The sequence below is a fragment of the Poecilia reticulata genome, chromosome 14 (assembly GCF_904066995.2).
Source record: "Poecilia reticulata chromosome 14, P_reticulata-male-v2, whole genome shotgun sequence".
In the NCBI taxonomy this organism is placed as follows: domain Eukaryota; kingdom Metazoa; phylum Chordata; class Actinopteri; order Cyprinodontiformes; family Poeciliidae; genus Poecilia; species Poecilia reticulata.
Window position 1 is genome coordinate 19839436 of NC_088843.1, and position 10481 is coordinate 19849916.

The window sequence follows — 10481 nt, forward strand, 5'->3', positions numbered from 1 at the left end:
ACTGACCTGTGCTCGGCCAAGTGGTCAGTCCTCCTTATTTCATTTTCTGGGGTTACTCTGTTGCCTCAGCAACAATGCTGAGGCTAACACAGGTGGACTGCTCATTTATGCGAGGTCAACAAGGGTTATGCTGTGATTAAATCCAAAGTAGCAGAGTCTAGTTCATGTGGGAATGAGATTCGGTTGTATTGTTGCCAACAGCCTTGGTGCTTCTTTCTAAATTGGAAGTTTTCAGAAGCAGAAGGTGGAAGAACGTCTATTTTTCCATGTTTGACTATTGTTTTTATCAGCTTCAATTTCTTTATTATTTGCTTTACATTGACCGTAGTACTACAATTGCACTGACTGAAAAAATGAAAGATAGTTTTGTTGTTTTTACATGTTTTATCAAGCTCGTGAAGCTATTGGTGTAATCAAGAGCCTAATGATGCAGAGTTATCAAATAAATTTGTTATTCAGTACATTTAAGTGTTTAAAAAAAAAACAAACTTTTTGAGTCAGTTCAGTACTGTGTTTCTGTATCAGCCAATACAAAACTTCAGATATCTGTATCGGTATCGGTAGTGAAAAAGAATGATATCTGTATCGGAAGTGAAAAGGAATGGTTCTGTGCATCCCAAGTTTCAACAGGACCTGATAATGGAATAAACATACAAATGGAATAACAAAGTTTTGACTCAGAACCACTCTAGGCCTCAGAAAGGTGGTCTGCATAAGAAATAGAGGAACAGCGACATGGAATTCCAATTTTTTGACTAAACTACTACAGTCTACATAGCTTGGAATGACGGCCAGCACTTTATGGGGCTCCAAGCAAAATTTTATTTGGGTACTTCCAGCTAAGCTCACAAAATGTGGCAGATGCAGCAGAAAGGGGTAAAATCAACGTTCGAATAACACAACCTTCAAAATATGCTTGTACTTTTACTCTTTTTATTCTACGACAGACTCACCTAATACTGTTCCATAAAATTTTCTATTCTGGGCAGTAGAGGGAAACCTTTTGGACTGGATTCACCATTAACATGCAGTCTTGACGTTTTACGTTCTCACCAGATCCTACAAGATGAGTGTCAGACTACTGTAGTGAACCGCTTGCAGGTTCTGTTGGGCCTCTATGTTGCTGTTTAACAGTCTGGACCAAGAAACTTCCGCAACAGCTACACAGGGCCATCTCCTGGCCAAAAGGAGGAATGACATCTTGAGTTTTACCTTTCCATCAAAGTGAATTTAACAATTGTGAAAACCATATTGTCATTTTCCTTCAGATAAATAGTTATGCACTAATTACTTTGTGTCACACAAAATCTCAATAAAACACAGGTAGGCGTATGGTAGTGTTGTGACTAAACATGGGAGTCTCCTCTCATGTTGTCACAGTGTAGTCCTCTCACCACTGCAGACAGAGAGCCCTCTGTATTCGCAGCCTTTTGTAGAGAAGCTATCAGTCGACTGATCCCAGTTCCGATTTTTGAATGTTCTGGTTCACATTTTAGGTCACACATCAGATTCATCTGAAACCTTGTTAAGTAACCGAGGCTGCTGCAATAAGCAATTAATCACATGACAAATTAAAATGATCCACAGAACCACAGAGAGTTCCCCATTTATTTTTCTTCAAACATGTAAACAGACAACATGGTGACTTAGAAACAAGCACATACAGTACATGGCATTAAATCAATGAGGTAAAAATATCATTATTCTTGATATCTTTGATGTCCCAAACAAATAAGTTTCACAAAAGCCGGAATGCTCAAGAACACCGATGTTCTCAAATATATATTATATAAGCTATATGGTATTTCACATTACATAGATTCATATGGACACGCCACGTTTTGTTGTGTGCCGCAGTCACTTCCTGGCACATTCATTGCACGTAACCTGCAGACCCTCTTCAAGGGTTCGGCTTGATCATCGGCCCTGACTGAGCCGCAGCGCTGTCGGGTCGGCTTCTGAACGCAGCAGACGTTTCCTGTTGTCTGCATTTGAAATGTTACATCGTTACATCACCAACCAGTCAGCAGCCGCAGCAAGGGATGCTCCAAACTACTGGCAGTTATTTCCAAACCAGAACCAGAACTGGGTTGTTCCCCCCCCCCGATGGGTCTGAGTTGCTGCAAACTAAACTGTGAACAAATCCCAGCGGATTCATGTGCATCAGAGCAACAAGAAACGATGCAGGAGAGGATTTAGCTGTTCCCTAATGGATGTGAGTTCTGACCCAACAGCGCCTCCACGTGGGCAGGCAGGCGGGCTTTGTTTTGGATTTAAATGTTCTTTTAATTTTTGCCCACTTCTTCAAGAGATCAATCTGAACTATTTGAAGTAGTTTAACCATTTAATGTCTGCATTATGTGGTTCCAGTGATCACTATTATGTTAATTTACTATAAAGTCAATACAATCTCAAGATTCACAATTTAATCTATCAGATTACTAATATTCTAAATAGATTAAATAGTTTCAATATATATATATATATATATTTATTCCTGGTGGATGTGCTCATGTTTAATTGGTTTATTAGGAATGTAGGAAACATCTCTCAACCAGCTTCATCCACAGTTTGCAAGTCGCTGCTGCACAGTTTCGGTCATTTTGTGTTTAATATAAGGAGTGCACTGATTGTGTTTTCTGGCCGCTCTCTGATATTTAAAATGCCTGACCTGCCAATTCAGGCAATTTTTTTTGCGTGAAATATAGGCCTATGACCTAAATATAGGTCAGATTTCTTGGTGCACCTCTATTTAATACTCCCTTCGACAACTTATATTATTTTATAATGGTTGATTTGGGGTCTAATGTACAAACACTGTGGGGAGGGATGCAAAACTCAATCAGTAGATCTACGGGTGCACCAATAGATCCTCCCCCATTTCCTTCATTTAGAGAGATCTGTGATTGGCTGATACCTATATGTGAAGATGATCTTATCTAAAAGTCTAAAACTTAACGAGCTGACCTGTTGCTCAGGTCAGCTCGTCTGCAAGTTCGCATTTAACAACAAGGACCCCATTGAGGCCAACTCAGACACCTTCTTGCTATATTTCAGACAAAAAATATTGGCTTTGGCCTAAAAATTAATAAAAAGTCCTATTGAAAAGGTAAGACTTTTTAAGAGATCAGTGACCGGCCAGAAAACTGCAGTGAGTACACTCCGAAATGGGACGATTGTGAAACACAAAACATCTAATTTAATTAGTTTAAATGTGACATTTGACCGTTTTATTGTTATTTACCTCCTTAATTTGTTATCATAACATGAAACTGATTTACAATAGCTTAGCACATGGGAATGGAATGGTTTTGTGTACAGATAAAGAACAGAACTGTAATTTGTTAAATGGGTGAACTGATCATTTTGTGATTCAGATGTTTGCAGAAGATAATTCCAGGCTGCATAACGATCCACCAGACACACTTCATTAGGAAGTGGTTTTTTAAAAAAAATTATTATTAATATTATCATTTATTGTCTCTCAGGGAACAGATTGGTTATTGGAATCCTGGCCTGTAACAAGTTATCTGTTATCGTCGTAAACATCGAAGGTCTTAATCTGAGCTGGACGTTATCTTGGAAAAACAATGAATCTTGCTTCATTGTCGAGACCTAGAGTCGGCTCCGTTGACGCCGGCTCACGCCATCCGGCTCACGCCATCTGGCTGCGGAGTCACGGTTCTGTAGTTTGTGTGGAAGCATCTCTTGCTGCTAAACCCGCCACATGTGCAAAACATAAGGCATGACTTCGCCTCTACCCACAGATGCTCTGTGGACTCAAACCAACAGTCCAAGTGAAGGCAGTTCCTGAATACATCCAGCTGTGGTCCCTCACTGCTTGGTTTGCTACATCCTACTGAGGTAGACAGATGCATACTGCAGCGTAACCCCCACCCATACACGCGCGCCCACACACACACACACACACACACACACCCACCTCCAGCCCTGCTCTCCCTGATCAGACATGTCACGTAAAACCTAACAAGCAGCTGTAGAATCCTAGTGCACAATATTCAATAGTAAGCATCGTTGTCAGTGCTGCAGATCATACCGAGGCAGGAACTGTTGTTCGTTTAGAAACTCTGTCAGCTTGAACACTCAAATTCTGATGAAACTCTGCATCGAAACTGAAGGATTTTAGTATTCTGAATAACTTCATGAGCTTATTACGGTGGGGCAGCTTTTAACTGGTGACGCGTACATAAATACATCTCTCAGCGACAAATGAACGTTACATGTCAACGCTTGTTTCCATGACAGCCAGAGGCAAAAAGAATTAACCTTATCTTTAATTTTTTTTTTTTTAAGAGCATCCCGCAGCATGATGTTGCCACCACCAGAGCTGTAGAGTCATCTGTAAAACCGTCGGGGTGGTGGTTACGACGTTTCCTTGATGTTGAACCTTAAAGAGTAACCGACGGCCGTTTCCAGGCATTCCACCAGGGAGCCCGCCGAGAGGAAGTCCAGCTCCACCTCGATGAATTTCACGTAAACGGCGCAGCGCTGCGGCGAGTCTCCGTCGTGCTGATCCGTCCTGGTGCCGCCGCCGTTCTCCTGCAGGAAGCGAGTCACGCCGGACGGCTCCCCATAGACGCAGTGCTTCCCGGGTCCCTGAAAGTGCTGGGAGAGGCACTGCTGGATGGTCCTGTCCTCGGCGATGCCCAGGTAGCAGTAAGTGACGGCGGGCCCAGTCCTGACGCCGCGCTCCGACCCGTTCGCCGCCTCCCGGCAGGGCGAGCCGCTGTCGTCCTCCTCCTCGTTGGCCGGAGGAGGCGTGCAGGCGGCGACGCAGGCCGGCAGCGCCTCGCAGCCGATGGCGTATAGGCCGTGCGTCTTGGGGACGAAACCGGGCAGGAGGTAGTGGGACGAGCCTTTGCTGCTCGCCAGCGGCGGCCGCGACACGGGGATCCAGTCCACCTCCATGTGGAGCTCCAGGCAGCGAGCCTCGCTGATGGTGATGTCCAGGAACTTGTAGTAGACGTTCTTCCAGTTCATCTTCTGGACCTTGGTCATGATGACCCGGCCCTCAGGCTTCTCCGGGTTGAAGTACTCCCGGAGCCGCTTGCCCAGCGGCACCTGTGAGCTGATCTCGGCGTAGTGGTAGCGTACGTCGTCGCGCCAGCGCGTGTTGTAGCCCACGCCGAAGATGGCCAGCTTGTTGGACAGGTGCAGCCGGGAGAACTCGGTCCACGTCTGGAAATGCTCCCAGTTCAGCTGCACCGACTCCAGGATGCGGATCACCGTCTGCATCGTCTCCCTTTTCCTGCACACAGTCACAGAACCAGTAGTAACTGCCTGATTTAGAAATGTGTGATTATAATGAGAGGAAATTACACATGGCTAAACTTTATTACCCAGTTAGGGCATTTGCTTTGGGGGTACTGCAGTAAAGTGGGGCTGAATATAAACATTCTGAGATTTTTTTTATTTTATTTGAGAAATATTTAGAAAAATCTCATATTTACTCTCTTCAGGTGTGTACTCCTCTTTCACTTAAAATTGGAGGGTGCACCGATTGCAAAGCAGCTAAGTTGGCAACAGCGAGGTGAATATTGTTAACCACGCACGTGCAGACGGGACTCGGTGGGCGGATCTGTCTGTCTGTCTGTCAGGAAGCAGATAAGGTTCACATCCAAGCTGCCGATCGTCCAAAACTACGGAAATCAGTTCCGCTTCATCAATACATAGAACTTTGAGGTCACATCATGACAAATTGTGAAAAAAGTTCAAAATATATTTGTATTTTCAAGAGATGTGAATACTTTTGGAACGCTGTAGTTTGGCTGATGAGCGGATTTTAAACATTGTAAGAAAACATAAGCGCTGCTACTGCGAGTGCACAGAAGTGAACACTGAACCTGGAGCAGTTTGGTTGAAGAATCCAGTAAACATTTTAATACCCAGATCCTCAGAGTGAGGAGATATAACAACAATTTACTAAAGCCATATAAAAACAGGTTTTGTTAAAATAATAATAATAAAAAAAACTTACTGGGTTAATTCAGACAATTCTGCTTGAATCTGTAGAGCTCTGCTTTTAGGCACCTGTAGGTCTTCTAAACCGGAGGGAAAAACATGGGAAAATAAATAAATAAATAAAGGGATTATTAATTTCATCCATCCCATTTTGTCACAATGACTTTTTCATAAATACAAACGGATCTCACCGGTGTCCATGTCTCCCTCCTGGAAGGCCGAGTCCAGCACCTGGTTGCACCAGTCCTCCTGGGAGAAGTCCTCCAGCGTGCTGCCGTCAGACTCCATCTCCTGGTACAACCCGCTGCTGTTGATCAGCACCGGGGCACAGCTCTGAGAGTCCCAGCCTCCCTGACCGAACACCTTCTCCAGCTGCTCCAAGGTGTAGCTGCTCTTTCTCTTCCCGATCCCGTGCTCCTTCACACGGCTGTAGCAGCGCCTAAGTGTCTGTTTGGGACGGAGGAGCAGCGAGGATTTTAGTTTTCAAAGGACACATCACTCACCCAGCTGACTGGAGATCGATCTATGCAGCTGTAGTGTGAATGAAAGCATAAAATAGTATCTTCTTTGTAATAAAGCTTGGAGCAAATGATAGAAAAACTCATTATTTAGCAAACATTATGCATTTATAAAGTATCTGACGTTGCTCTGATGGCTCGTCTGGGCCTAAATATCTAAAGATTTATTTATATAATATGTAAGATAAAGCAACACTTTATATTTCCCAGTTTATGATACATTACCAGAAATAACAACAGATTTTAAGGAGGTGTTCTGTGATGAAAAATGTCCCCAGTGTGACACGGCTCTAAGCTGTCAGCGGACCCAGTTTGGTGTCATGGTAACAGGTCGGAGTCGTGACAGTGACATCTTGCTGTCATGGTTCCTTTACCTTCATCCTCTCCCTGCACTGGGACGGGGTTCTCTCGTACCCCAAGTCCGACAGCGCTCTGGAAACTCGCTCGTACATGGCAGGACCGGGCGGCTTCCCGGAGAACACGGTGCCCGCGACCTCCAGCTGCTGCATCCGCGCCTCCGTGAGCCTCTCGTTGCCCCACACCGCGATGAGGGCGTTTGTCTCGGACGGCGTCCATGACATCCCCCGGCAGGCGGTGAAGCTGTTAGAGGAGGATGAGGCCGCCGTCCGGCCCGCGGTTCCAGAACCCACGTTCAGAGGCGAGAAGCGGTTCGGTGTGGAAGGATTGGAGTGGTATTGGATGCTGTCGCTCAAGTCCTCGGATTCGGGAGATGGCACCTCGGTTTTCGGTATCTTTAATGGTGTCGTTATCTCCGGAGAGGGCTCCGTGTTACTGGACGCCGCCATGTTGCTTCTGTTGCTAAGGGGAGGGGGCGGGAAGAAGATGTTACGTTAGAGGGGCTCGGAGAAAATGACGAGGATGTGAACAAGGACACATTATCGGTCAAAATCTTCATATTTTCAGAATTATTAATTTAAAACATAAATTCAATAGAGGGTTTAAAAAGCCCAATAAAACACACTGTTGAAACCAGATATTTAAAGTGCATAAAAAGACACAAATAATGCTTCTCACGGTCTGACATTGAAATCATACAAACTTTTATTTGGTTTATGTCATTTAGGATGATATCTAAGAACATTTATTTGCTAAATACATTTCCAGAATAATGTTAGAGTAAATACAATAAGATTACTGTGCCTTTTAAACAGGGGTGCCCAAACTTTTTAAGAGTAAGATCTACTTTTTCTCTCACCAGCCGCCTGAGATCTAGATCGTGACATAAAGCCGTACAAATTGCTAATTAAAATCTATTGACTTATTTTATATGCGAATATACATCGGTTATAGCAGAAATAATAAAGTGACAGAAAACCTAACGCAGTTCCTTCCTCAGTGAGATTCTGACACTGGGAGGAGGTTACTGGTTTCTCAGTCAGAAGCTGGTTGCAAACCTGAAGCCAGCAGGTGTCAGTCAGTCATGGTAGATCTGAAATTTGGTTTGATGACCTCGATATGAGAAACTACAGACTGATAGGAGGAACCAAAGAGCCCAGCAAAGGTAAAGGCAAATCTTCTTAAGTCGGGATATAATTAATTTAATTTCACATAATTATCGCGGTAGAATTTGTTAAAACTTAATGAAATATATTTGTCCTTTTTGATGTTTGTTGTGACGTATACTCACGAACGAGCAGTGGTGGGAAGTAACGAAGCACAAGTACTTCGTTACTGTACTCAAGTACAATTTTCATGTATCTGTTTAAGTAGATTTAATAATGGGTACTTTCTACTTTTACTCCACTACATTTTACAGTATCTGTACTTTGTACTTCACTATTTCTACAAAACTGCCGCGTTACTCGTTACATCTTAAAATGTGAAGCTCAGGGAATTAAGGTGGCCCCGTAAAATCCAAGCAGACACGTGACTTCCATGTCTGTTGTCAACCATCGCCTCCAAATTTACTCGCACGCGGAGCTCCAAGAAATGCGCAGTGGTTTCCTCTGAGCGGGAGAAGATGTCTGTATAATCATCAGTAATATAATAGCGCAGCATAAATCATAAGATATGGCGACATGTAAAATCAGCAGCGCTTCGCTTTCACAGACGGCGGGACTTCGTCCAACTTTTAGCGTCACTTCGAAGAAAAGATTAAAAAAAGGTAGGCTCCGTGTTAGCTAGCTGTACAGAGACACGTGTTGCATCTGCCATGAAAAAAAGTTGTCACTCATGCACTGAATTATTGTGTGGAGGTGTTGACTGAGGTGTCGCAAATATGGGACAACGTTGTGACCAAAGTGCATTGATATGACATTCAGGAACGATCTGATTCTTCTGTACGGCTCTTTACTGATTAAATTTATTTCAGCTCTAAGTATTTAATATCTAGGTGTTTTATGGAAATGTGGATCTTTAAGATCAATTTGAGAAGCAAGTTTGATAGGTAAAACTTAATTTTTTTTTGTAGCGTGGGGTGCTGGTCTTGACTTGGTCTTGAGTAGGTGGTCTTGACTACAACTCTGCTACGTGGCTCCTCGGTTGCATGTCCTCCCCCACCCACATTCTTTCCATCCCTTTTCTGTTGGATTTCTTTAAAAATAAATGCTGCTAGTGGCAAAAAAAGTGAAGTTCATGCTATGTTAGGACAGGAGACAAGATGTTTCCATCCCTGAAATTATGATGCATAGAATCTCATATCTAAGTCTAAACTATGTTACAGAGAGTAAACATAATAAAAACATGCTTTATTTGTGGCATTATTCATTAAAATGGCACATTTCTAATGTATTAAAATTAAATAGATCGGTTCACTTAATGATACTGGATTAGGGATTATTCAGAAAGTACTTTTACTTTTAATACTTAAGTATTTTTAAAAGCCAGTACTTTTTTACTTTTACTTAAGTACAAATGTTAGTGTGGTAGTTTTACTTGAGTACATTTTTGTCTGTGTATTTGTACTTTTACTTAAGTACATTTGTTGAGTACTTTCTCCACCATTGCAAACAAGCGAGGTAATTAGTCCAAGTTTGTCGTTTATTGAATGTTCAGAAACTACAGTGGGTGGAATGAGCCACAGCAAAGGTACACAAAGGTAAAACAACCCAAACAGACATCAACTCAAAACATCTCCTTTGTTCCACTTCAATAAAATCTATACACAATTTATCAAGGTATCAGAAACAGCAGGATATAATGTTCAGATGCATGCAGGTGCTACATTTATCTGTTTTGATATTTTTCACCATGGAAATGCCCACCCATCTACACTTCAGGAAGGAGAGCAGTTCTGTGTGTTAGTTTGCATCAACGCCAGAACAAATGCTTCCTTGTGATTATCCTGCAAGCTGGTGAGACAGGGTCCATATCGGCAGTAAAATGAGTCCTGTATGGGCTGAAATGCCACTTAGAGGAGAAGCATTTAATCCAAATAAAAAGCCAGATTACAGTTTGCAAATGCAGTCAGAGACAAAGACTTAATTATTTGCAGACTTGTGGTCTGATGACACATTTATCTTCCAAATATAGTAAATGTTATGGACACATGAATGACATTCAATGCTCTGTCACTCTAACAGCTTGAAGTCTTTCAGTCATGAACTTCAGTCAGTGACAAAAATGCATTATGATCGCCAAAACAATTTCATCCTTTGCGAACCTCGCCTGGTAAAAACAAAACCAATTCTTCTACTCTTTTCTTCGTACAGAGGGTCTGGGGCCTCGGCTACTGAGGAACGATTTCTTGCTGGAGGTGAGGACTCTGTTGACGTTTTAGATTTAAGTCAGACACTGACGTTTGGTCGTTTGATGCTGTGAGGTTTACGGAAAATTCCGTGAGCTGCAAACAACCATCTCCCATAGGAACCGAGAAGTGCTGGGCCAAATGAGGCGGCTCAGGCTGCTGCTGCTGATTCAAAATTTGGATGCATAGCCAACACCAACTGAATGGATTCTCTCACTTCCACCGCTGCCATTAATAAAACTACAACCATGGGAGACTACTATTCTAAAACAACG

The 10481-nt window shown here is 42.8% G+C and overlaps 1 protein-coding gene across 1 annotated transcript; it reads right to left on the reverse strand.

The window, feature by feature from the left end:
- Positions 1-1575: 1575 nt before the first annotated feature.
- Positions 1576-7358, reverse strand: msantd2 (Myb/SANT DNA binding domain containing 2). Its single transcript, XM_008428407.3, has 4 exons — positions 6875-7358; positions 6174-6429; positions 5999-6062; positions 1576-5269 (listed from the first exon to the last, which is right to left on the reverse strand). Exons 1-4 carry the CDS (start codon positions 7304-7306, stop codon positions 4384-4386), a joined length of 1638 nt encoding a protein of 545 aa, XP_008426629.2. The 5' UTR covers positions 7307-7358; the 3' UTR covers positions 1576-4383.
- Positions 7359-10481: the final 3123 nt, after the last annotated feature.

What these genes read in the sequence shown, in the direction of transcription:
- msantd2 (XM_008428407.3), bottom strand. Translation starts at nt 7,306, where the DNA reads ATGGCGGCGTCCAGTAACACGGAGCCCTCTCCGGAGATAACGACACCA. An exon ending in GGAGGGAGACATGGACACCG is followed by an intron (nt 6,063 to 6,173) that starts GTGAGATCCGTT and finishes CCTCCGGTTTAG; the next exon opens with AAGACCTACAGGTGCCTAAA. An exon ending in GAATTGTCTGAATTAACCCA is followed by an intron (nt 5,270 to 5,998) that starts GTAAGTTTTTTT and finishes GACTGTGTGCAG; the next exon opens with GAAAAGGGAGACGATGCAGA.